Source organism: Atractosteus spatula, chromosome 13 (genome assembly GCF_055471065.1).
Source record: "Atractosteus spatula isolate fAtrSpa1 chromosome 13, fAtrSpa1.hap1, whole genome shotgun sequence".
Taxonomy (NCBI): domain Eukaryota; kingdom Metazoa; phylum Chordata; class Actinopteri; order Semionotiformes; family Lepisosteidae; genus Atractosteus; species Atractosteus spatula.
Genome location: NC_142718.1, coordinates 27,188,940 through 27,216,050, shown reverse-complemented (window position 1 = coordinate 27,216,050; position 27,111 = coordinate 27,188,940). Strand labels below are relative to the sequence as shown.

Below are 27,111 nucleotides of genomic sequence, written 5' to 3'. Positions count from 1 at the left end.
ATTTGTTTCATATTTCTTTGTTGTTTTAGGCGAGGTCCCCTTAAGCTGGGAATGGCTAAAGTCACTCATGTGGACTTTCCGCCACGTGAAATTGTGTCCTACACCAAAGAAACTCAAACTCCCGTCATGACGGAGCAGAAGGAAGGTAGGTATCCATCTAGTTAAGGCTTACGTTAAACATGGGTGACTTCAACATTCTTCTCAGACTTGTTTTCTTGCATCGTGTTTTTTGTTTTTTTTTAGAACGGCCGCTAACGCCAGCCATCTAATAGCAAAAGTAGGAGACCCAGGGAACAATCAGGACAGCTCTGTCGTTCTCCAGTGTTTTTGAACTAAATATTTATAGCTCTTTGCTGTGGTCGTGGCCAGCCATTTTATATGATCATACAAATGGAAGCAGGAAGCATACATTGAGTGGAAATTATCTGCCCTCTCCGTACGGAAAGATGAAAGCTAAAGAAAATTGCGGAGGCCAGGGGATATGTAGGAAGGCAAAGGGAAGATTAAATTTGCACACAGGTCCACAATTACCGGCCACCCCCAAAAGACGAAGCGTCCTGTGGCTCACTATGCAATTCGTTTTCAGTATTAGAGAGAAAGGTGGTCGGGATTAGTAATTTTATGTATGTATTCTCTGCTAATGTCTGTCACAGTCTCACTACATTAGTATTGGAATACTTGGAGCAGTACTGGAATAAGTGTCATGTATGAGTGTCTGGGAGGCGTACTTGGCATTTTAATTTCAAGTGTTCACTGTAACCTAATACAGACCTTTGTTATGCTTGTGTGCATATTTGTAATTGTTTTTTAAAAACACATCCTTTGTGATTCTATATGCAAATTCGTGTTTAAATTACCAGAAAAAACTGCTGTGCAGACCTTAGATTATTAACTAATGCTATAACTGTTGATAACTAGTAACACTCTTTTTGGAATTCATTCAGTGTCCATTCATGACATGTTCGTCTAAAAAAACGTCTGTTTTTAGAGTGGAATTTAATTAGAGTAGTGGAGGTGTCGAAGGAGTATTTTACTTGTGTGGAAAGAAAAGTGTAAGGCAGTTAAAAATGTTTGAACACGTAGATGAAATAGGAGGATTTGGGGGGCTTTTTGTTCCTCAAAATCTGATTCCTTAGGGAGTCGTTGTCAGGATTGTACTGGAATGGTGCAGTTGCTTGTGTGATAAGGCAAACACAGTGTAGCACAGTTCCACTTTGAGGACAGGCTGTTGCTGTCATTATGGATCCTGTGTTTGGCTGTTGTATGATGAACATCCATTTCCATCAATGTGTTGCTGAGGAGGTGATTTTAAAAACCCCAGGGACTAGGGATGGAAACAGTCATATGGCAGATATTTTAGACAGCGCACATTTCTGTTAACAGTCATTTGGAAAGATGTCAGAATTTGAGCAGACTGACCATCAAATGCAGTGAGAATCAATTGATAGGAGCATTGTGGTCTTCTTGTATTTCATGTTATTTAAACAAATTATTTTTTAAGTTAAACTTAGTATTTAGAGTGCTAAACCTGTTTTGAAAGAATGTGTTTATTACTATTGCTGAGTGTTTTGATTCCTGCACTTTGAGAGTACCCTTGACCACAGAATGCTGATCCTGTGGTAGAGATCTGTTCTGGTGCTGGTCCTAAACCACATTTGCTCTCAGAAAGGTTTTTGGCATCGAAACGTTGGACACGTTTCAGCTGGGTTTACATTTCCGACTTCTGAAGATTGTGATTCTTTTTTTCCACTCGGAACCAGCCAGATTGTTTGTGGTAAACTGTCTTTGAGGAATGCAAGTTGCCTTTTCTCCACTCAGACCATAGATAAAAAAAAGTGCAGTTCCGTCAAAATTGTAAGTGAATCCACAGATATAGAGACTGGCGCTAGTATTCACGTAGAAAGGGCTTTTGGAGTTTGATCCGCAGTCTCCTCGTGAAGTGTTTGGAGTAAAGTTAGCCTTATTGTGTTCAAAAGACATCCGTAAAAGTTGTTTAACTTTAGCTGGAAGGGTTTTGCCATTACATCAATATGTAATTGATACATCAATACACAAAGGGGCGGAGTGGTGGCTCTGTGGCTAAGGATCTGCGCCTGTGGCTGGAAGGTTGCAGGTTCAAATCCCGTGGCCGGCAGAGGAATCCTATTCCGTCGGGCCCCTGAGCAAGGCCCTTAACCCCAACTGCTCCAAGGGTGCTATACAATGGCTGACCCTGCGCTCTGACCCCAAGCTTCTCTCCCTGTCTGTGTGTCTCATGGAGAGCAAGATGGGGTATGCGAAAAGACAAATTCCTAATGAAATTGTATATGGCTAATAAAGTGATCTCTTATCTTATATGTAGGTCTTTATCATATTCTGTTGTACCATTTAATTTTTTAAACAGTATTTCAGTTCATTCAGGTTGCCTGTCCATATAGACACTGACTCATTTTATCCCCTTTCTGGCTCCATTTTCTTTGTTCCCTGTTATATATATATACAGCCTGGTTGTTAAGTACTGTAAGTAAGGCATCCAACTTTTTTAGGCCTGTACATTGGAACTCATGCCTTGCAGTCCCTCAAGCTGATCCGACGGAAAGAGCAGGCAGTTGTGGTCTGTGGACATCCTCCATGAGACGCAGAAAGATGAATTATCATAGCACACGCTTGATATTCTGTGTGGCACCACATAGATCAACTGGTTGAGTGATTCATCATATTGTCAAGTAGAGCAGACGTTGGTGAGCTCTCAAGGTCAGCAGGCGGCAGGGGGAGTAGAATGTAGTGAGACAAAGACTGCACTGAGGGAGAGGCGGTCTAGTCAGGTGGCTTCCTTCTGAAGGCTCAGACAGCTGATTACGGCTCCTAATTGCTACTGTGTACAGAAGGCAGAACTTGTTCGATGTACCGTTAATGTGAGATTCACTGGGCTGGTTCTAATAGACTTTTCTGTCAGGAACTGAACAGTCCCGTCAAGTACATTTAAATGTCAAGATGAGATCTAAAAGGCAGAAAGTCTAGCTGTTTTGGACTCTTGTTATTAATATGTTCTGCGAAAGTAGGGCTGCATCTCTTTTTCTGAGGGCTACTGCAGGCTCACCTTGGTACAGTAGGATTTGCCTTTTATGTTTCTGCAGTGGCTATAAATCCCACCACGTTGTGCCTGTGACGTACAGATGAAGAAAAGTGAATTTTCTGTGGTCGAATAATTACGGTGTAGGTTTTGTCGAAATGAAGTGCACAGTTCAATGACATTTGGGAATGAAAAGAAAAACAAAATGAAAATAAAATTATCTACATCCAGTCGATAAGTTTACATACCCCGGAATGTTCTCAAACATTTGCCATATCGTGGTGCAGTTATCTTTTTTATATACCCCAGCTGATTGAAGAGAAGATTTTAGTGAAAAAATGCAAAAAACAGAAATCATAGGAAGTGATAGGCTATGTAATATATGGAACAGCTTTTTGAATCCATTTCTGGAATAAAAGAGGTTGTGGAGTGTTTAAATTTGATATTTAATTAAATTTGATTATTTTAATCACTTGGACTTCAAAATGAGGTTAATACATTTTTTTTACCATTGAAAGAGTTCAATTGCCTCTTGTCACAAGTGTCTTACTTTAAATGTAATCACTATTTTTTATGTTCTAATTGGCCTTTAGCTCTCACATCTCATTTCTGTATTGTTTCAATAAATGATCTGTCACTGGACATACATACAAATGTAGCTGCACTGTTTCCTTGGATGTGTACAGTAATTGATGCCACCACTTCTGTGCTGTACATTCATGAAATGGTATTTTTCTCATGGCTTTTTTGTTTAAAACAGCATAGCTTTCTAGTCATTTGAAAACCGAGACCACTGCCATTTCCAGAACTTTTAAGCCTTTTCTTTTCTAGCAAGGAAAAGGAGAAAAAGGACATTTTTTAAAATAAATTAAATTTTAAAAAGCAATCAAGAGACTACTGAAAGAAAAAGAAAGCAAAATACATTTTTAACTCTATGCAGTATGATAAAATAAAAATGTCTCTTGCAGGTGTTGCTGTTGATGGTTTGGTGGATCCAAAATACAGTATACGGAGTATGATACGAAAAGTGTTGGTAATAAAAACGTGAGTGGTGAACTTTGGAAGTGTTGAGGGGTGTTAATTCACAATTCAAAAGGCTGAGTTTTTGCCCTTTGCAGTGTCACTTCAGAGATGATTGGTCACTTCAGAGTAAAAAGGATGCTACGTACACTGACGTGTTAGCCTGATCTCAGTTCTGATGTTTCAGGACATAGTCCATGGAAAATAACTTGGATTCCTTGAAGACAGTCAGACGCATGAAAGTAGCAGAGTAGGTCTGATTCCTTGTCATCTTGTTGAGAGCCCAAGTAGTCTCCTTTTATTAAGACAGCACTGAAAGATGAACATGTAAAACAGAGGCTGTATTCCTGTGCATTTTTCTTCTTTTGAAATTCTGCATCAGGTCTGCGGGGTCAAAAAAGTATACTTTGAGTCCTTCATTTTAATAGTATTTTAAAATATTCTTGTGTAGAGTTTGCCATGTTTTTAAATATACAGCAGGACACAGTGAAGCATTTGGTTGCAAAAATTAGATTTACTGATGAGTGTGTCTTTTTAAAAATGCATGAAAACAAAAGGCTACACTTCTTGCAAAAAAAAAAGAAAAGTAGACTGAAGTTTGGAGCAAGATGCCTTGTGCAGTATGATAGCGTCACTGGTTAACATCAAGACGTGTTTGAGCTGACCATGTTATGTGAAAACAAGCTAAGAATTTGTTGTCGTACACCATATGTTTAGCAGAGTACTTTCACCTCTTCATGTTTGACACTCGCTGAATGGGAGTCCAGCCCCATAGAGTTTCCTGAACATGTGAATTGTCTGGAAGAAGAAGGTCACGAATCACTGTCAGCCCGTTTCAGATAAATAAGTATGTGGTGAGTGTGGGACACGTCAGAGTGGAGGAGTACTGTGGTACCAGTGATGAAGAGCTCAACCACTCCATTAACTGCTGAGTGTCTTCACATTATCAAAATGCCTAAAGAAGTGCCAGTTCTCTTTCATGCAGAAACTACCTAATTCCCCTTCACTGATCAGTAATGCTAAACCTTTCTGAAGCCCAATCGTTAAAGGCATTACTGCTGCAGCAATTTAAAAAACTGATAAACACAGTTTTATTTAACTTGTTTCAAATTCTCAAATCCCAGGTTGAGCTATATAGACCTTTTGTTCTGTTTCGTAAAACATACTGAGAAATGTTCTGCAAACATTACTTCTCTCTGCCTCCTAGAGGTTGTTTTTTAACATGTCTCCTTGTTCTGCCAAGTTTATCCTGAAACATAACTAACACTGGAAGTGTGGAAACTCAGCTTAACAAAAGCCACCTATTTCACAGATGATTTAACTTTGATTAACCTGCTTCACAGAAACACATTACTCAGACAACTGGAACTTGGCTCTAGCGTTATTGCTGGGTACATCCTAATTTACAGCCCAGCTTTTCTTTCCATCTTTCTACAACAGTGTCACTATTTTGACGTTAAAATACATTTTCGAAAAGAATAAGAGAAAACCTTGGTGGTTCATTAACCTTGTCATTGGCATTCATTGACAAAGAGGTTAGAGATGGGGAAATTCTAACTACTGCTATCTGTGATGCTTTCCAGTCTGACTCTAAATCTCACGACAAAGAATTCAGGTATTAAGTGTATAACATACTGTCGTTAAACCACTAGGTATCGTACAGCAAAGCTAACAATAACTTTATTAAAATGTAGATTCTTCTTATTAATGCCATTATTTAAATGAAAAAGGTCAACCATCACCCTGTGGGTTACACATATGAGCTTGTGCACTATTACAGTATATTTCACTCTCCAAAGGCAAATGAAAAGCTCCATGACACTTTCTTTTTGCGTGTAAGTTTGATACTTATGTCATTCATGGTTATTGCCATTACATAACTGACTATGGCTTTAGCCAAATTAGCATCACAGATGGTGCGGTTTTTAAACATTTCATAGATTTTCAGAAGACCAATTAAAATATCCTTCCATCTGCACATATGTTTGACCTTTCACAGATTCATTGATGATAATTTGCTGACAATTCACACAGCATCCCCAAGCAAGGCGCATAGTACTGTAATTTTGAATTTGAGAACCAATATATTTCAGCTTCCGTTCTTTAAATTGAACTTCAAGTGTATCGATATTCGGAGGGAGTTTATTTTTCCTTTTTAAAGCCCAATTAAGTTTATTTAAATTATTTTCATTTCTCCAGTCATGTAATGTTTTTGCATTCATTCTGTAAGCATCAAACAAAAAAGCGATCCTAGTAGACTGGGCGTCTAAAGTTAACATGCAAATCAAGTATAATAGCAAGCAAATTATTTTTTCCTTCAATGATCTAATTTTAGTTTCAAACTGGGTCCAGTGTAAATGACTTTTAAATGTTATGGAAATTTAATCATGAATTACAAAAAAAAAACATACACATGATGACATGAATGGAAATGATACACATGATAGGAAACGAACAGTTTTGTTCATAAGCGGGGGCACTGCCTGTAAACCCTCGCTCAAAAACATGTCAGCCCTCCAAACTGCTTTTTCAAAACGGAATCTCTAGTCAAGCAAATTGTATTTTGGAATATATTCGGAGTGTGTGCGTACAGCATACATGTGTTTCAAATTATATTCATTCCGAAAAGATGCCTAGATTATCTACGGGTCTGTTTTGTCTTCTTAATAAATGAAATCAAGATGTCGGAGTCAGATTTTTCTGAGCCTTTTCGTGCTTCTTCAGAGGCGGATTTTTTGGAGGTGCGTACACACCTGCAGAGTGGGGTGTAAAGGACGTTAGTTTTGTACTTGAACAACGCCGGACCCCCACGAGCCGAGGCTGCGTTTGCATTAATATATTGTCCGGCGACAAAGAACGAACGTCTTTCTATTGCTCTGTGTGATTATTTCTCCCCCTCCCCTCCTCCCCCCCCCCAAAAAAAAGCTTTCATTTCTTAAGTGGCACAAAAGCTATAATTGGCACGCTTTGTGGGGAAGTGTCAGCGTGCAAGAGATCGGAGATCACTGAGAATTCTTTTAAGCGTTCTTTCCCCTTTGCACTACCGCCTCCTCAGCGGGGTCACCAAGATCACTAGCTTTTCTTGAAATGGCCATTTTCACTGGCAGGTGCATTATACCCTTTATTTTCAGATTGTCTTTCCGTTCTGAATGCTTGGCAGGTTGATTGCACTGGCTGCATTGACGGGAAAGGGCTGACAAATGCGGCTGGGCTGGCTGAAAGACAGTGATTACTGTTTTCCTTTAAGGCTGATTGAGGCCCTTGAAAGGAAAGATTTTAACCTTCTCCATTTGGTTTGAAAGTATGAGCATATATTGAAATCGCTCATGCCATTAACCCAGTTCTGTAAACTTGTCAGAATGCTCCCCCCCCCCCCCACCAGCACCACCACCCCCCAGAAGAGAAAAAAAAAACACTGTTCCCTTTTCATAATGAATTGGCAGATGACAGTTTGCTCCAGATTAAGTTAAATTAAACAGCGGCGTTCCCCTCGCGCAGGAAGCGTTTTTCCGTTTTCGGACCTGTACCCGCACGCGTTCGATGTATACAGAGCGTTAATAAAATAGGTGTGTGTACAAGTAAATATGTGTGCGTATTTGTCCAGAAACTCTTGAATTCTTGGCAGTTAGAGAAGATTTGATATTTTCTGCCTGTGTGTGGTTTGGCAGCTGGTAAGCCCTACAAGCTGTATTTTGTTATAAGTCCTTGGGTTGAATGGTTGTCTTAAGACCCCCCAGTGGGTCGGTAATTGCACAGGCTTACTGTTTTGGGGAGAGACATGACTGGAGGCAGTCAGGCGGAAAACCTCTGTGCCATCCCTGTGCCACCTCATAGCGGAAAAAGACAATCCCAGCACTACCATCTGGTGTGTGCTGTCTTGTCAGCTGGCCTGGATGCTGGGAGCAGGCTTAGGCAGCTGGTTCCCATCCTCTATCCCATCACCCCTCATGTGGAAGGGCAACTTGTTACTCGGACATGGAGGAGATGGCTGTACTAACAAGTGAACTCCCTGTTGAATAGCTGGCGTCCTATTAAACACAGGGAAGCAGTTGTTGAGAGTCAGACCCCTGCTGTTCCTGCTCTTCACAAATGACAGCCTTGCTTCTTTAAGAACAGGATCTTTCAAGGAACTGATATTGTGTAGGCAAGCCAAACAAATGCAAGGCAGGCACACAGCAATATTCAATTTACACATTGTAGGCTCTCCGGGATGGAGCAGCGTAATTGAAAAGATCACTCCCATAGGAGCACTCCGAGCGCACCAAGGAAATGGTGCTGTGAAAATGACTGCCGATCCATTCCAACTAAATATTAAACGTGTAAAAATGCTGTAATGTTTTTATCCGGTTGACATTTTGGTGTCCATGAGCTCCCTTGATTCAGTTATATCTGGACCGCTGATGCCAACAACGTGGGGTTGGTGCTTTCTTAAGTATTCAGAAGCCGTGCTTTTTAAAAGGATGTTCGTGTTAAGTTTGAAATGCACGTTTTCAGAATGTTTCTCTGCTGTTTGGATGTGTTGCTGTAATGCGATATACAGTCATTCGGAGAGGATGCCTCAGAGAGCTGACCTTGGCTTCCACTCAGCTGTGGCTTTGTCCTGTAATGTGCGGCAAGCTAAACAGACTTTCTGATAAAGTACTGACTTGTCCTCCACGTCCTGCAAGTTAAGATTTTGAGGACAGAATCTGCATTGATTTTTTGGGGGGGGGGGGTTTCTTTTACATGTTTGCAGAAGCTGTTGTCAGCCATTCACCTGGCAAAAACTGTCAGCTTGTGCGGTGCCTTTTATCACGTCTGTCTTGTGTCTTGATGAGGATATACAGCAGTCATGGCAATTTCGATTACTTTTGTGGAGGTACAGGAATAATTACACCCTACCTGTTAAAAACATAATTTAAATTATTATCTATGATGTTCAGCATTCCTTTGTAAGTGCAAAGGTACATTTTTTTACCCCCTTTTTGAGTGGCTGTTGGAAGATTTGTTAGAGGCCCAGGTCTATAGGCAATATCATAAGTCCAATGAAGAATACCATCAAGGCCAACACATTTATTAATCCTGAGCTCCTCCACTACCTCTGGTTCTAGTAGCTTGTCAGTCACAGTGATTCATTGCTGGTTTTGAAGAATAGAAGTCTGCACATCAGTTAGCTGTGATTTTCCTGATCTGCCTGATATAGAGCTATTTTGCTCGGAGCATATATTTATTGTGATTATGCAGCTTTAAGTTTGTGAAAAAACTTAGCATTCAGGTAGGAACACATACAGTTTATAGTGCTGGCATATTTTGAAGTTAACACGATTGATTCTTCTATACTCTATGTAGGAGGTGACTTTCTGTATTGTTCTGAATTTGAACTTGTCAGTATGGTGATATATCTAGTGCAGTGTCAAATAATGTTATGTATTTGGAAATGCTGAATGCCAGTATGTGGAATTTATTTATCAAAATGCCTGTATCTAGGGGGTGGGACAGTCCGACTCATTTGGAAAATGAATGTTCTGGTTGGACCAACATTCTGTGATGGACAAGATCGGCAGGACCAAGGGTTAAGTAGTTCTGAAATCACCACATTTACTCTAATATTTAAAAATACCACACAAATATCCAAAGACTTAGGACATCAACTGGGCAAGATTTAAAAGATGCTAAGGTGTTAAGCTATTGTCTGAATGACACGGACACTAGATGTGTCAAGCAGTGTGAATGTGAGCTCTGATGCTGGTGTGTTTATATTGTGCAGAAGAAGATGAAGAGGAGGAGATCGCCCCTCCCAAACCAGTGGTGGCACCCCAGGAGGAGAAACCTCAGCAGAGTGAAGAAGAGGAAGGTGAGACCAAACTCCTCTGCTTGTATTAGACTGGGAGAACCCTAACCCTATAAGAGGTGTTTCTCCATTTGTCGTATTCACTTTTAGATTCTGACTTCAGATCATTCACAGTCTCATGCCTCCATTTAGCTCTCTGATACTTGTTTTCTAAATTTTTTGGAGGCAAAGTATAAGATTTCGATTATTTATTGACGTCTGAGTATTTTTCTTTCACGCGTCCTATATAAATTCACATGCTGTCCAGTAATGCTTCTGAATATTACTAGATGTTCTACTTTTTAGATTTTTTTAGGTTTCAAAGAATCAGTTTCTTTAGATCTCTTTTGTGAGTGACATTTCACTTAAAGTTTTCAGAAATGTTATGATGTATCTTTAAGGGATCACATGCTATATAGATTATGTTCCACATAGTTTATTATAATCTATATGTTCCAGCTGTATTGAGACCAGTACAAGGTCATATTATGATATTAGGTGCAGCTACTGAATTTCTTGAGGGCCCTCTGTAATTGTAGAACTCTTCCATGTTGAAATGAGCGACTTTAAGTATATGTTGTTAGCAGCAGTTAGTTTCCTGACATATCGTGTCTACCCAAAGTCACTTATAATCAGAACACTGCCCTTAGACCCTCCTATTTCCCTGCCTTAAACAAGTAAAACCAATGGTAAGTGTATTCGTATGTGTGTATGTAGTTTAAAGTATTATGAAAAGAGTAATACAGCAAATGCAGTGCCCTACAGTATACAGAGTAGATCAAATAAAATTGAATAATAAAATGCGCTGAACACAGTAGATGCATAGGTCTATTGAATAGCCTTCTCTCTGTCTCTAATTGCACAAATTGAAGATTCATTCTTGCCATACATATGTGCCAAACTGGTCACTATAATCCCTCCCCTCAACTTCAAAACCTCGATTGTAACTCCATATCAGTCACTTTACTTGCCTTGCCTTCCCCCTTCCTACTTTTTTTTTTTGCCTTCGTACTTGTTTTCGGTTTATGAGCCGTATCGAGGGTGATGCCGCACGATAAAGAAAGCACCAGCGTGCTATAGGCTCAACAAAAGCTTAGTTCTGGTGCGTGCCCCGCCACATCTGAATTTATGAAAGTTCCTACATTTATTTTTTCATCGCCGACGCGTGTATACACAAATTTGCCTACAAATATTTTGTGTAAAACGCTTGTCTGCTGTTTAATACGACAAAATACAACAAAAGTCCAAATACAAAATGTAGCGGACGCAGAAGAAGCGTATGTTTAGCTTATGGCTTTCTGCTTTGTGCAGTTCTCAAGGACTGATATCCATGTAAATGGTGCAGAAGGACTGCAGGAAAACAGAAAGATATATATGCCAATTTGGGAGGGGGAATCCCATTTTAATCCTTCGGGGCTCTAGAATGAATCCAGCTGCGGTACTGTGCTCTCTGCTTATAGACTGAAATTGTTAACTGCATGCAAACCCCAGAGGGCAGCCCTGCCATGTTATAGCCAGCAGCTATATCACTCTGCAACTCACAACTGGCAACCCACTGAAGCTCAGCAGGTGTAAGCCTGGTCAGTACCTGGATGGGAGACCTCCTGGGAAAAACTAAGGTTGTTGCTTGAAGAGGTGTTAGTGGGGCAGGTAGGGGGTGCTCACCCTGTGGTCTGTGTGGGTCCTAATGCCCCAGTGTAGTGACGGGGACACCATACTGTAAAAAGACGCCGTCCTTCAGATGAGACATAAAACCGATGTCTTGACTCTCTGTGGTCATTAAAAATCCCAGGGTGTTTCTCAAAAACAGCATGGGTGTTACCCCGGCGTGCTGGCCAAATTTCCCATTGGCCTTTACCAATCATGGCCACCTAACAATCCCCATCTCTGAATTGGCTTCATCACTCTGTTTTCCTCCCCACCGATAGCTGATGTGCGGTGAGCAGACAGGTGCGGAGGTGGTGGTGGAGGGGGGTCCCCATTACCTGTGATGCGCTTTGAGTGGAGTGTCCAGAAAAGCGCTATAGAAGTGTAAGCAATTGTTGTTATTGACGCTCTCTCTGGACACGAGCATCTGAGTGACAGGCTTCCACGGTGTCTCCCAGCTCCCCCCCACGAGCTGACCGAGGAGGAGAAGCTGCAGATCCTGCACTCCGAGGAGTTCCTGTCCTTCTTCGATCACAGCACCCGCATCCTGGAGCGCGCCCTGTCCGAGCGGGTGGACGTCTTCTTCGACTACAGCGGCCGGGACCTGGAGGAGAAGGAGGGGTACGGAGCCGGCGGAGGCCGCAGTTCGTTTTTTAACGGCGCGTTTTCAGAAAGCGTGCTAGCAAAAAGGCGAACGCTACTAAAACAATGTATGTGCAAAATACAAGTTAATAATCTGGGAGCCTACAGGAAGAAAAAAACAACAGGAAAAACAAAGTGGGTTATGAAAAACAAAAAGGCTCAACCCAAAATTAAAATTAAAAAGGCTTTTGCCCAGCCACAGTGCAGTTTACTGTTTCCATTAGAACACTGTTTTTCATACAATGCCACCAAGTGCGTTTGAAGGGTAAGTCGATCTCTAGTCAGCCTTGCAGAATCATTTTTTTTGCTGCAGTAAGCCTTACCAGCAAGAGACATTGTGTCTGAAGATTTACAGTAATCCAGGAATCATCATTGAGTAGGAATAGTCTGGGGCTTATTGGCATAGGTGAAAACACACCTCTTAATTACACCCAAGAGCAATCTCTCAGGATATTCCCAAAACATGTAGATAGGTGGTGAGCGCTTTCTGACTGTGTGAGGGGTAGAGAGGATCAAGTGCGATCCACCTGTGACATTACTGGTCTGGTGTTGCATGCAATCTGTGCACAAATCTAAAATGAATTAGTGTTTTTTTTAAGAAGAAGAAGAGAAGTCTATCTCAGACTGCATCCTAAAATGGACTACCGTACCATCCACTGTGTTTAGTTCTCTTTTCCAGGACTGATTTTAAGCCTTAGAAAGAACTTCTATAATCAAGACACCCTGTCCCATGTAATAACTGCTGAGACCATGAGATGAGACACTGGCTGAGAAGACAAAGCAGTTCCCCTGGGTGTGCATCAGAGCAAAAGGCCGAGCAGTCTGAGACATGTAAACGGGGAAAACCAGGGATTTCAGAAGTTTCCTTTTAGTCTGCTATGTGCAGGCACCATCTTGCCAGGAATCTGAATATTTATTGTAGGCCGGGGTGGACAGATAAAGAGCTGGGAGCCAGTCAGAAAAGGGAATATATTCCAGGTCAGCTTGTGGGCCCAGGAAATAAAGAATCCTGTACTGAATGGGTTCACTAACAGCTCCTCAAACGGGCACCGTAACGCTGGTGTACCTTGATGAAACCATGTTCGCAGCCGAGAAGCCAGCGGTAATGTTTAAAATTAGGTAGAGCCAGACTACCGTAAACTTTGGAGTGTTGCAGTGAGGCTGGCAAAATTCTTGGTTACTTAATTCTCTGAGTAAAACTAGTCACAATAGAATTCATTTATTCTAAATGCAGTAGCAGGAATGACATGGGGATAATGCAAAATAACAAATGAACTCGAGGACGTATTTCTGCCATGTAATTTAACCTGTAATGGAGATGAGTCTAGCCACATCTGCTTTTATTTTAATGATCTCGGACATATTCCGAATGAATTTCCAGGAAGGGTAGAGGGGATCTTAATACCCAAATCATTAAAACCTTAGGACAGCTACTGAATAGGAATATTAAGGGGAAAGTTGTCCTGGCACATGGGTGGCTGATTTCAACCAATTAGTTTTATGTCCATAAACTCATAACATTGTGACAGAGCTAGAAATATGCGAAAGGAATAGGAGAATGCCATGAAGTGAATTATAATGTTTGGATGCCTGTATATAAGTGCTCATAGGCCAGGTTTTTGTTTATTTGTGGATGCCATGGTCACCTAATTAGTCTTGTCTTTAATCCTTACACACACAAAAGAAGCATGTTCAAAATTTTAAGAATAACCATGATCACATTAAAAGGTTGTTTTACATTTGATCATTGTCAGATCAAAGGTAATTACACTAAGTCCTTCAAAAACTCTTTAAAATGACTTAAGCAGACAAAATTAAGCCTTCAGCTGAAGAGTTTGCTTTTAAAACGACTGAGCCTAATTTATAGGGTTTAATGTTGTGCTTATCTCAGTACGTTGCATGCATTAAGACTTGCAGTGTCTCCTGTCCCTGATCCAGATGTATTTTGTAATGATTATCTTAAGGAAAAATAATTATTAAAGTTCTGTTTGGAAATAGAGTGAATGCGACAGATTAAAACATGATTATAAAATCTGTATGAAGGTCATCTAACTAATTACAAAAAAGTTTTCTACATCATAACAGAGACAGATGGACACACGCTGTGTGTTAGTGAGCCTGCCTGCCAGTAGTCTGACTGTGCATTTATCTTACAGAGAGATCCAAGCCGGGACTAAGCTGTCTTTGAACAGGCAGTTCATGGATGAGCGTTGGTCCAAACACCGTGTTGTCACCTGCCTTGATTGGTCTCCTCAGGTAAAATACATCATACTGTCATTTAGACAGAGGCTCCGACGAGCTTTTGGATGCCAGGTGGATGGACAGATGCCAATTTAAACGATACAAAACACAATTTAAATTTGCCGGGTTTTGTTTTTAGAATGAAGTTAGAGTGGAATTCCACATCGATGTGTGAGCTATGAAAGTACAGGCACAATCATCTCTACTATAGCATGAGTTTCCATAAGGTGACTTGGCTGCTATAATGCCATTGATTCATTTAGGAATATTTTTTCCTTAACGCGGGTCATGTGGGCTTTAATGCAATTCAAGTGTACTGGAACTAGTCACAAACGTGGAGTAAAAACGTCTGCGCAGCCTCGGCACAGCAACACAAGCTTGGGATACTGGCATATTCTCTCACCCATCTGCGTCCGTCAGTCTTCATCCATCTGCCTATGCGACAGGGTGTATTTTTTCATTCTTTGGGAGCGGTAGTAGAAATATTGCCGTTACAATGAATGGCAAGGATACGAAGCATTCTGTGTCTGGTGCTTGTGAAAAAGACAGTGATTTTTCTTGGAGAAAAAGCTTATTGGTATAAAGCTGTACTAAAGAAACCAAAGAACAAAAAACGTGATTTCATTCACAGTACTGGGCTTAGTAGTGTGTATTTTTTACGAAAATTCTTCTGCTGCAGAATTTCACGTTGCTTAGCGATGTAAAACTGATGCGTATTATGTCTCATTTTATCTATTTTCTCAGTTTTCTGTTGGAAAGTTACACAAAAACATATTATGCAGAAACAATGCATTCAAACTAATAATATGGCCAATAACTATTGAAAATAAACACCTTTGTTAATGGGAATCTGAACTCTCTGCCCCTTAGCCCCTTAATTCCCATTGAGCCAGTAGATTCTGTAGCCAGATTTTCTATAACGGTGTTTTTTTTTAGCATTACAGCTATTGCATTGTAGTAGAAATGGCTGTATAGGTTAATTCCAAAAACAAAGCAGCTTATGAGCTTCTTTCAGCTATGTGTACCACTGAGAAAGACAGCCTCATTTTCTAAATATCAGCTTTGGGGTTTTAAGTTACAAAATAAAGTAGAACAATGACAGTGTTCAATGTTTGTCTAGCACTTTAAATTGTTTAACTATTAGGTATTTTATACGTGCATACCAAAGTCAAATATTTAGAATTGTAGATAATATTAAAACATTGAAAGTCTTTGTTCTAGGGACTTTTCATGGCAAAAATTCTAAACGTATCATGATGATACAAACTAGAGAAATAGAGGTTAACCCTTTTTGTTTACCTCAGGTAAGTGTTTAAAAGCATTCGACTTTTTCTCGAGAGAGAGAGAGAGTAATTTTTCCTGGAAGGAGTTCAGAAATATATAATGTCCATTATTATAAGTAAGCTAGTCTTGAGTTTCAAACGCCTTTTATCATAGGTGACTTCAAATAGTAACCATGGAGGCACTTCCCTGCCACAGTGAATAAAATAAGAACCAAAGAATCGACATAAAAGTCACTTTAAGGTTTAGCATAGCAACCACATGAGCAAGAAAGAGGCTGGTGCTGAGACAGAGTTTCTCAGCAATAAATCTTGTTGTACGGGTGGTTGCCGCCTGTAGCCAAGCATTCACTAACACCACAGAGGGTAACGTTTTTTTTTTGTTAGGAGTCAGGCCTTGAGGCTATCCTGACTTCCTCTTGACATTCATTTTTACTGATTTTTCTGTCACCAGTATCCTGAGCTGCTTGTTGCCTCATACAACAACAACGAGGATGCCCCCCATGAGCCAGATGGTGTGGCCCTTGTGTGGAACATGAAGTACAAGAAAACCACACCAGAGTATGTCTTTCATTGCCAGGTATGATGCGAGATCCTGTCGCGCCAAATGGGTGGTTTGAGCTGATGAGTTTGGGCCCCTGCCAGTCATTTCCTTCAGCTTCTCCGCATGGTGATTTCACTGGGCTGGCATGCGCCTCGACCACATCTATTTGCAAACACATGCTGATGGAGGACCTCAAGCCTAGCAGTTCAAAAGGAAGCCTTGAGCTGCCTTTCTGCCAGCGCTGAGGATGTTTAAACATGCTTTAAAAAGTTAACTTTACATTGTGTAACATAACAAGAGCCCAGTTTAACTGCTGAGGAAAAAAAAATGATTGCTTGAAATATGAAGAACATGTAGCTTTGTAGTTGGCAGCCTCTTTTTTTTTTAAGTACGTGCCCCAGGATACATAGAACAAGACACTGAGTAGAAACATATGTGCTCCCTTAAAAACGGATGTAGTTAGAAACGTCTTTCTCAGACAAAACCCAAAAAAGTGTGAACTCCCAAGTATTCATTTTAAGTGGGGAAAGGAGTTTTTTTTTTCTTTCCCCAATGTCAGTTTTTTGAACAATCACTTGCGTAAATTAAACCAAACGTATGATCAGACGTTGTAAGATTACCGAGAAGCTTAAGTCTTAAGTAATTGCTTTAAACTGGCAGCCCCCAAAAATTCGACAGGCAGAAAACGTGCATGAGTAATGTAGACATAAATCATACTTGATATACCCTGTCATAACTCAGCTTCTACTAGAAAAGTGTGTTGAATGGCCTGGTCTGAGTCATGGAAATGTGTGCGCGAAACATAAAATAAAAACAAGCAGCATGCCAGCTGCTATTTTAAGGAAAAGAGCATGTCTTTGAATCGAAGGGGGTTGTATATTATTTTTAGCAAGTTATCGCACGCGTTCGGCCGAGCGCACGGATTGGATGTGACACTAACGTACACGGCCTCGCTGAAGTCATTTTCCAGAAGCCTGTCACTTCTTCACTCCGCAGTCATCCGTTTTAAAAATACCCAATGTTGAGGTTTGGGCTCATTTTTTTTTGTTTTGTTTGTTTTTCCCTCACAGTCAGCCGTGATGTCCGCCGCCTTTGCAAAATTTCATCCCAACCTAGTGGTGGGAGGCACTTACTCTGGGCAGATCGTGCTGTGGGATAACCGCAGCAGCAAGAGGACCCCCGTGCAGAGGACTCCGCTGTCGGCAGCAGCACACACGGTATGGTGAGGACAGATGCGTCAGTCTGTTGGGAATCCAGCATCTTCTCCTGCTCCTCTCTGATCCCTTGTACATACTGCGTGAACTCCAGCTGTGATCTCCGGAAAGATTTAGATGGTGGGATCATAGATAGATGAACTGACAGACACGGAGATCCTGAAAGAAAAAGTGCAATTTATAGAACAATCTGTTATTTGTCACGAAGCCCGTATTCTGCCATTATCTGTACCCCGTCTTCTGCTGTTTAACTGTCTTTGCACTTTGTTTTGCTTTTATTGAATGTTTGAATGCAGCACCCAGTGTACTGTGTGAATGTGGTAGGCACGCAAAATGCCCACAACCTTATCAGCATCTCCACTGATGGGAAGATGTGCTCCTGGAGTCTGGACATGCTGTCCCAGCCACAGGTATGGGCATTCAAAATAAGCACTCCTTCTACACATGCCTGGCCAGCGGCCGCAGAGCTGCGAGTTCTTACTCTGCAGCTAAAGGGCTGTAAAGTGTAATTACCGAAGAACTGTGATCCATAAGCTTTTCGGACAAATTGCATTTTCACAAGCCCGTAAAATCGACTTTTGTTTAGGTTTCCTTTCAAAAGCTAATTTAACGTTCCTGCTGTCAGAAGAACACATAATGGTTTTCATTAAGGGAATGTCAGTTTCTTAGGAAGCGTACCATGTTTCATTCCAAATCTCTTGCCACGAAAGTCCCATGTCAAATGTTAATCGCTTATGAACGGTTAGCTGAATTTCATTTGAGCACAAACGCCCAACGGTATGTCAAGTGAATTTATGTGGTGTGATGTCTGAGCATGTTTGGCAGGTAAGGAGGCTGACGTCTCGTTGTGCTTCTCTCTGACAGGACAGCATGGAGCTCGTTCACAAGCAGTCCAAGGCTGTGGCTGTCACCAGCATGTCTTTCCCCCTTGGAGACGTCAATAACTTTGTGGTAGGAAGCGAGGAGGGCTCCGTTTACACAGCCTGCCGTCATGGAAGGTACATCACAGACACGTTCTCCGATATCGCAGGGCTCTGCAGCGCCGGGAGCGGCCCAGGAAAAATAACTATGACAGCTTTTTACCCAGGCCAATACAAATATTCAACTACGTTGGTTTCCTTTCCCCAAATAGCTAGAATTTTTGAAACACGTAATCATACGGGACGCCATTTTAAATAATAAAGAGAGTCTTCTCATTTGTGATGTCAACATCATTATCCTAAAAAGCCAGAGAATTGCCGGGCTCTTTTGCAACGTAAATGAATCACTTCTACATCTGCAGTGTCTTCTTATTTTTTTGCTGTGCGTCTGAAGTTGGGTTTTTGGCAAAGGTCTCCTCAAGAGATAGTTTAGAAGCCTTGTCCTAAATTCCTGTTACCCAATCGCTTCTAGGGCAGCCAGGTCACGGCTGATGTTTTCAGTGGATTAAGTCCCAGAGGACGCAAAAATAAAAGTTGTGGTGGTGGAGGTGGGGCTTCACGGATTTTTTTGTAAATGGTATTTTAGAGGGGCTCAAATCAAAGTGACCTGTGTTGATGCCAAGTTTCCCAGGTCCTCTCCTTGATGGCGGTATAATGTCCTTTTTAATGCCGGAGGCTCAGGAATGGTTGCTAGGTTCTGCATTGCAGGTTTAACTCCCTTAATTGAGGGAGTGATTTTCCACTTCATTTCCAGTAGCATAACAGTCTCATCCAGATTAATAACCCACAAGCATCACTCATGTGGGGTATTTACCTTTCAGGAATATTATGAGTAAGAGTCTTTTAACAGCATGTTAACTTGTTACTCTGTTAGGTCTGATACTTTGTGAAGGAAAAATGTTTCATTTGCTGCTCTTTACCATTGCTGTGTATGCTTAATTTGGTAGCAACAAGAATTCATACATCATGATGTGTGGAATAGAAAAATACTCTTTCAGTGCTGGAATCCACAGAAATACACAGCTGGTTTTGCTCAGTAATCCTTATATAAGGCACAATGCGATAATGACGGGGAGGTCATTTATCTCCTTCAGGTGGATAACCCTGGGCAGATTAATCCAGGTTCAGAACTGTAAGCATTTATAAAATGGGATCGGCCGCAATTAGCTTTCAGTTTCTGTCATTTTCCAGCAAAGCGGGCATCAGTGAAATGTTCGAAGGCCACCAAGGACCCATCACAGGCATCCACTGTCACACTACAGCAGGACCCATTGATTTCTCTCACCTGTTTGTCACCTCATCTTTTGACTGGACAGTGAAACTGTGGACCACTAAGGTACGAGAGCTCTGATGCCGGAAAACTAAAATGTGATTTTGTTTTAACCTGATATATAAAGAGAGAGAGATTGAGATTGTCAAAGCCAGAGGAAGTCACACGATACCTCCTTAATCTTAAAATTCCCTTAAACGGGTGTACGGATGCAGGACAGAAGACAAATAATTACACAGAGTTTCAGGCTAATAAAGGATCAGAAAAGACAGGGTGATGTTCAGACGTCTGTTTTTTACATGTGTGTCTCACATATGCTTTAGACTCATCCCATCCAGTGTGTATTTCATAAGATCGCCCTGTGCCAGTTCCTGTGTAAAGCAACATCAGAACAGCAGAAAACAGGAGAAAAACAAAGCGTTAGAACTGCCTTGAAATAGTGAATGCTTCTGGACGACTCATAAAATCCTAAGAATTACAGTAAGATCAATTAAGAAAAAAAGAACCTGGAAGCTAATGCAAATGATCAGATATGAAATTGGAAGCAGCCCTGCAATTCAGGGATGAGCCAGCTGCGTTTTCCCTTCAGGTTTTAAATAGAGCTCTTATATGGAGGCTGCTGGTGTATCTGGCTCTTAATCCGATGCTGGTGGGCTCTGTGGGAGCAACAATGAGAGCTGACGTAATTCCTGCCCGCGGCCCTTGTTTACAACTCGCGTTTATTTTTGCCTCGCAGAACAACAAGCCATTGTACTCGTTCGAGGACAACTCGGACTACGTGTATGATGTCATGTGGTCCCCCGCCCACCCGGCCCTGTTTGCCTGTGTGGACGGCGTGGGCCGACTCGACCTGTGGAACCTCAACAACGACACCGAGGTAACCGGTGCCGCTCGCCCGCGCACGGACAGGCTCCTGGCCAGGGGACTCGTTCAGGGCTGAGCTCTCCGCGCCTGCTTGGAGGAAAAAGCCGTCAGCTCAGGGCACAAAAATCCATTCACGCTTTGGAAGAAAGCAGCTGACATGGCTGTCCTTGAGGAAGGGAGAAAAACACTAGTTTCTAGGCGACACAAGCCTGATGTATCATTTACTTCTTTTTGTCCCAAATTCATGAATATACTGCAAATTGTCTAGGATTTACACGTTTCTTTGGTTCTCTATTAGAACCAAGTAGGTGGTATTCATTTTAGTTTACTTTTTTACCCAAGTATGAGTTTCCAAATACGTTTCCAATAATAAGGATGTAGCTCCACATTATCTAAGGTTTCTACATTTCTTTGGTTCTCCATTTGAGAGTACGTTGGGTAGGATTCATTTAATCTAGAACATCAGCAAGATCCATTTTGTGGGCATTTTGAAAAAAATTGAAAAATGTAAAAAGCCCGGAGGATGAAGTCTTAGTAAACTAAACAGGTGGATGCTGCACATTGGTGGTGGTGGAGGGGAGTCCCCATTACCTGTAAAGCGCTTTGAGTGGAGTGTCCAGAAAAGCGCTATATAAGTGTAAGCAATTATTATTATTATAATTATTAATTATTATTAATTATTAAACTGTTACCACGCTCCACAGGAGTTTATACAGATTTGAGAGATGTTTGTGATGTGCTAGCTTTTCACGCTTATGTGGATATGTTGTTTGTGAATTTGGCATTTTGATGCATGTATCCTAGTGTCACAGTGGTGTTTTCACTAGAACTATTTTCCTAAGGGAAGTGAGTGAAAATCCACCTGTTTTTAGGTTCCTACAGCGAGTGTAATGGTGGAAGGAAACCCTGCTTTGAACCGTGTCAGATGGGCCCACACAGGAAGAGAGATTGCTGTTGGAGATTCAGATGGGCAGATACTTATTTATGATGTTGGAGAGGTAAGTAGCTGAGTGACCTAGTAATTGTTAACGAGAGATGAAACTACAACTCTGATTATGCATACAAAAAAAACTTTAACAATGTAAGAAATTTAAAGTGCTAAAGTCTAGTATGTAAATTCAAGACTCATAAGAGGAGAATCATCTGAAGTGCTTACACTGAGCATCAGAAATAACATTGCTCTTTATGCTTGTACACATTTTAAAAAATAAGGTACTCTATACAGATTTTGGGTAATGATTAATTGATCATTCATGACTGATCACGATACACTGAAGTGACTAACATGCGTAAGCACTAAAACACCTTATTAGTGAAAGAGCTGGTTAGATACAGCTGATTTAACCTGTTGAATGTTAAATCTGTTGAAACAGAAAGGAATCAATATGTCCCACTTAGAATAATGCCTTTGTGTCTGTGCTGTATTAGAGTGACACCTCAGGTGGACTCGCCATCAGTGGGGTATAGTTCTTTTTATTGATGACTTCTGTAGAAAACCTACTGGAATAGATTGCTAAATTGTGTATCAATGAGTGTGGTGTGGACATGCAAACTGATTTGCTAATAGTTTTATACACTGATTAATGAATGGGGAGGTTCAATTGTGAGGGTAGGAGTGTCTAGTCTATAGATGCAGAAAGCACTAAAAGTAAACCCCTGTTGATGACAAATACTGATCAGAATTCAGTTGTCTGTAATTAATAATAAAATGTCAGTGCACCCAATACAAAGAGGTTTCCCAACACCTTTATGAATTTGTTGCAGTTTAGAGTGCTGTTCTTTTTCATGCTCAGTATATTTTAAGGAAATGATTTGAAAGAAAGAATCTTCTAAGTTCACGTTCTCAAAGCACTTCTGCACTTTCAGAATTTCTCTGTAAAGGTATTAGAATACCAGTTTATATGTATGATTTTATTTTTGGTATCTTTAATCTTAGTTTGGTCCAATAATATATATACTGACTTAAATGGAAAAACAGTTCCCCCTGTCTTTCCAAGCAAATATTTCCCTTTGCATAACATTAAAAAACACTGTATATGTATACTGGTATTCTTAATGGTGGGACTTGGGCTAGGTTTGTATGTCTGTACTGAAGCACAAGAGTAGATCCTGTATCAGTTTTCATTTGAGCACAGTTAACCCTTGTCAGAAGGAAACCTCATGGGGAATAGTCTAGAAACGTTTAAATGTCTCTGGCACTTATTCTTCCATTAACAATCTAGCTTTCAGATAGAAGGTAATTGTGAATCGTGATCTGTCACAGTAAGGGGGGTCACACCTCAGTGATGGTTAGAAAATTGTTTGATCCCATGACCATTAAAGGGACTGCAGGAGAGGAGGAAATTCAGCTTTTGTGCAGTGAAGGGGAATGTGTGGTTTTACATCCATTTTGTTTAGAACTTTGGTAAATAGTACACCTAAATTACTGTGCACTTTTGCTCCATGACACGCTGTACCTTGTTTCTACAGCAGATTGCCGTTCCACGCAATGACGAATGGACCCGTTTTGCCCGCACTCTGGCAGAAATTAATGCTAACAGAGCCGACGCTGAAGAGGAAGCTGCTGCACGTTTATCAGCCTGATTACTGGAGAACAGCCATGAGAGAGTAGGGACCAGTAGCTGGCCTTTGTAAACAGAAACACAGATTGTACTGCTGGGTTACTAGGCATGATTTCAAACGATCCAGGCATGTGTGGACGCCAGATTTTTTTTAAACAGTACAGCAAACTGTTCAGTCACCTTTTCTAATAAATCAAACATAGATACCTGTATACTTAAGATACTTCTGCCTTTTACTATTTTTCTGCTGGTTATTTATAATTCTAGCTGAACTGATTTTGAGCAAGTTTGAACCAAGCACAGTTGGAGTAGGGCTATTCAAATGCATAAAAGTTACCTTTTTTCACAGTGGTTTTGCAGCAGTGCTGCCGAAAAAAAGCAGCTACACATTACCACTTGAAAAACCAAAAGCCTTAAATTCAACATCCATTATGCTGACTAGAAGAAATTAGACTTATCATGGCTTTCTGGTTTCAGTTGCTTACTATGTAACACTGCTGCTGCACACTCTACTTATGTTTAGCATTCCTTGTTTGGTGGTAGCTTTAATTATACCCAGGCCCATAATTGCTGTCATGATTGATGTGTTCACTACCTTTGCTGCTAAGTCCCTATGAAAATATAGTAATTTAATAATTTCTTCATTATAAGCATAATTGTAGTATTCTCTTGTCAACTAACCTAAACTGTTAACCTCCTTTAAGTACACCATATTAATAGTAGAAGCCTGTTTTGTTAAGCTATAAAAGCAAGATTTCCAAACCCTGTATTTCCCACTGTTCAAAAGCTCCCTCTGCATTATTTAATTCCCTCGTTGCAAAACTGATGGGCAGGATCTAAGGTATTTTGCCCTAACTGATGTCAAATTTGTAACAGTGTTTTCTAAGACTGTGCAAAGCATTTCTAGGAACTTAAAATAAAAAACAGCAGTGCTTTAAGACACCCCATAACACATCTGGAAGGAAAAAGGCATGATATTTGATCTGGAATGAAGAACCTTTTATGTGTGTACAACAATCCCATCCTAACACCAACCTGTTACAATTTTTTGTCCAACGTTCATTTCCATACTGAACGCTGTACGTTTCCACACCGCTAAAAATTAAACCATATTGAAACTTTATTGCAATAAAACAAAATGATTAATTTAAATTATTTACTAATATTCTGGTCATGATTTTTAATAAAACACTTTCAAAACATCTGTACATCATTTTAAGCCACTACTCATGATTGCAGAAATGCCTCATATGATCCATTCAACGCCATGATGTCTCTGTACAAAGATGTACAATATGTACAGTTACATATGTGCAAGCTGCGCAAAGCAAATCGTAAAAGCTCTATCCATGCAGCTTTTTTAAAAAGAACTAGAAAGTTAAAAATGCATAGAAATGAGGCCTTGATACAGAAGTTTCATTGAAGCAGTTGGAGACGAAACAAAATCATATATAGAAAAGGTAGCAGACATCTCGGCTCAACAAACATGCAGCCCAATCAGTTCAATACAGTACTGGTATGAAAGCCCAGCCTCATCTTCAACTACACCCCACTGCTGCCATTTAAGACCCCTGAGATTCCTTCGATGCTGCCGGCTGGATGGACACAACACCCGAAGACTTGAATTTCGGCAGATAAAGGCCAAACTTGTTTTCGATCCCGGCAAAGGTGGCTGCGGCGAGCTTGTATCCTCCCACGTGGTCAGGGCTCACCGGAGGCAGCTCCTGGATCCTGGATTTGGGGGTAGGCTCCGACCCCACAGGGCGGCTGGTGGACCATTCAAAGAAAAAAAAAAACCCAAGATGAATGAGCAAATAATGAAGGACAAGAACAGCGGGCGCTGGTTAGGCATATAGTTTGTGTGAACACTAACCTTCCTCCAAAATCAACGTAGAACCATCTCTGCAGAAGTTCATAGGTCACCAGAGTAACGCCAAACTGTGGCGATGAGCGGAAGACACGTGCTGTAAAAACAGGAATGAAATTACTACACTGGAATTCCCAGTCCTCTAAATCACAAATCAATATGCGCGAACGACACCAAGTTTTATGTTCCATCATCCAATGTTATCTTTTAAGTCGTCACTCACCTCCTGCTCCTTTCCAAAGAGCTCTGAAACCTTCTTCCTGGAGGATTTTTCTGAAACAGTCAATGACTCCGGTGTAGGTTGTCTGCCCTGCGCGGGCAGCCACCTGAAGTCTCGTCTTAATGACATCAGCAGGGGTTACCAGAGAGGCAGCTGGCACACCTGGAAACATGCGATTTGAACAACATCCTGAGAAACAGTATTTCACGCTTTATAAATTACGCCCTACTTTACTATTGTATAGGGACAGATCGTTTTGAAATGACCAGTTTTGAAATGACCAGCTGAAAATTTTCTGCACAGCTTAAAATGTTTACTTGCTGCTGTTTAAGGTAGTGTAAAAAAAAGCAGAGAAAAAGGTACAAACAACACAATAGAGAATCGTGACTGCATTTACTGTTGTATTAGAAGTTCCTGAACAATTTAAACTGGTCAATTAAAGAACCTTTTTAAAAAATTACCAACTAGGAAATAATAGGCAGGCACAGGTTTCTCTACCGAGTTGTTTTTTTACTAATATTCAAGTTCTAAAAAAAATCAGTTAAAATTTCTCATGGAGATGGTCATGCAAGCCAAACAATGGTTTATGAGAAACTCCACTCTGTTCAGATTTCTACAGCAGTGCAAAGATCAGACTTGACCACATCAAGGACTGACCTGAACCGCCAGCAGTTCATCTGCACACATAAAGCAACATTTGTGACGAGTCTTAAATAGGAAGCACCAGACGCAGCTGATTTGAGCCTGGGCTATATCATTTGACAGCTGTTACCAATTTCTAGGGTGGCAGGGCACGAGTGGCAAAGCGCCACCAGGGTTGAGTTGTTTCTAATTAGTCAGGATATCCTCGGCTTGCCACGCAACAGCTAGCCACAAGATGGAAGGGCACCCGTGAAAGCAGTTCATCAGTGCATCATTAATCCAGTTGATGCTGAGCGCTCAAGTGAAGTGCTGTGCTGTGCTGTTTGCGGCATGTCCAACAGCAAAGGCATCAGCAGCGTTTCAAAGGAAATCCACTTTGAGCTGGCACAGAGAGCTTTAAACTGGGCGACAACTGGCAATCCCAAATTAGGGAGGAATAAGAGAAAATGAACTGGCAATTCTAGCAATTAAAATAATTCAATTTATTTTGATATAGCTCCTCTCACAACAAGGTTGCCCCTAGGCGCTCACAGCAAAATAATTCTCCAAAGATCAATCCGGATTAAAAATCGTAGCACTTTTTATGATCTATTTATGAATGGCAAGAGTTAGGAATTACCAGCAATAGCACCAGCAGCTAGCAGCTGTAAGGCACCCAATCTGCCACTCTCATCAGCGAACCTGGTCTTGGTGTGAGCGTAGACAGGGAAGTAAATTGCAGAAAACGGGATGTCACGTAGAAAACAGGCTTTTGCTCCCTGTGACACAAACGCAACAGAACATATCAATTCAGGATCTATAAGCTACAGGCAACCAAATAAGCTACATGGGCTTCAGATAACCTCCCTTTTCTTCTAACCTTCTGTTCTACCAGGTGATCAACAAACCTCCCAAGCTTTCATTTAAATAAATCATGCTTTTGAGTTCTTCCTAATGACCCCACAGGTTTGCTTTGACATTAACTCCATTTAAATCAAGGCAGTTGTAGACTTACATCACTAATACAGATCAATGATACCAGTTAGTTAAATCTTCCTAATAGGAAAAGCATAACAAAATCTGTTCTGGGAGCTTTACCTGGCCACTTCAAATTTACCATCTACACTGCAACCAAAATAAAGAAATACAAGAAGAATTCAGGATTAAAGGGGTTTAAATTTTAAAAGTCATTAAACAACTGGATCACAGGGCCAAATTATACATGAAGCACTGATTCTTTCTCAACATACCCCGGGCATGGTGGGGTACATGACTTGCTCATTCACATGGTTTCACCACATACAGTTTTGCCTAGCTTTCATATGAAACCTCCAGGATG

General features: G+C 40.8%; 2 protein-coding genes across 5 annotated transcripts in view; one reads left to right on the top strand and one right to left on the bottom strand.

Moving 5' to 3' along the window:
• Window positions 1–23,272, top strand: part of LOC148821991 (cytoplasmic dynein 1 intermediate chain 2) — a 32,127-nt gene extending 8,855 nt beyond the window's left edge. For both annotated transcript variants that reach the window (XM_088931255.1, XM_088931256.1), the window contains 12 exons: window positions 30–145; window positions 9,819–9,905; window positions 11,987–12,149; window positions 14,327–14,426; window positions 16,146–16,271; window positions 17,306–17,452; window positions 17,746–17,859; window positions 18,314–18,447; window positions 19,561–19,705; window positions 20,376–20,516; window positions 21,376–21,501; window positions 22,973–23,272. In XM_088931255.1, coding sequence (XP_088787381.1) covers window positions 30–145; window positions 9,819–9,905; window positions 11,987–12,149; window positions 14,327–14,426; window positions 16,146–16,271; window positions 17,306–17,452; window positions 17,746–17,859; window positions 18,314–18,447; window positions 19,561–19,705; window positions 20,376–20,516; window positions 21,376–21,501; window positions 22,973–23,086 — 1,513 coding nt within the window. In that variant the 3' untranslated portion in view covers window positions 23,087–23,272. The remainder of the gene's footprint in view (window positions 1–29; window positions 146–9,818; window positions 9,906–11,986; window positions 12,150–14,326; window positions 14,427–16,145; window positions 16,272–17,305; window positions 17,453–17,745; window positions 17,860–18,313; window positions 18,448–19,560; window positions 19,706–20,375; window positions 20,517–21,375; window positions 21,502–22,972) is intronic.
• A 769-nt stretch (window positions 23,273–24,041) lies between these two features.
• slc25a12 (solute carrier family 25 member 12) overlaps window positions 24,042–27,111 on the bottom strand; it is a 30,979-nt gene continuing 27,909 nt past the window's right edge. For all 3 annotated transcript variants that reach the window (XM_088931254.1, XM_088931252.1, XM_088931253.1), the window contains exons 15-18: window positions 26,413–26,551; window positions 25,155–25,313; window positions 24,938–25,028; window positions 24,042–24,831 (exon numbers count right to left, since the gene is read on the bottom strand). In XM_088931254.1, coding sequence (XP_088787380.1) covers window positions 24,627–24,831; window positions 24,938–25,028; window positions 25,155–25,313; window positions 26,413–26,551 — 594 coding nt within the window. In that variant the 3' untranslated portion in view covers window positions 24,042–24,626. The remainder of the gene's footprint in view (window positions 24,832–24,937; window positions 25,029–25,154; window positions 25,314–26,412; window positions 26,552–27,111) is intronic.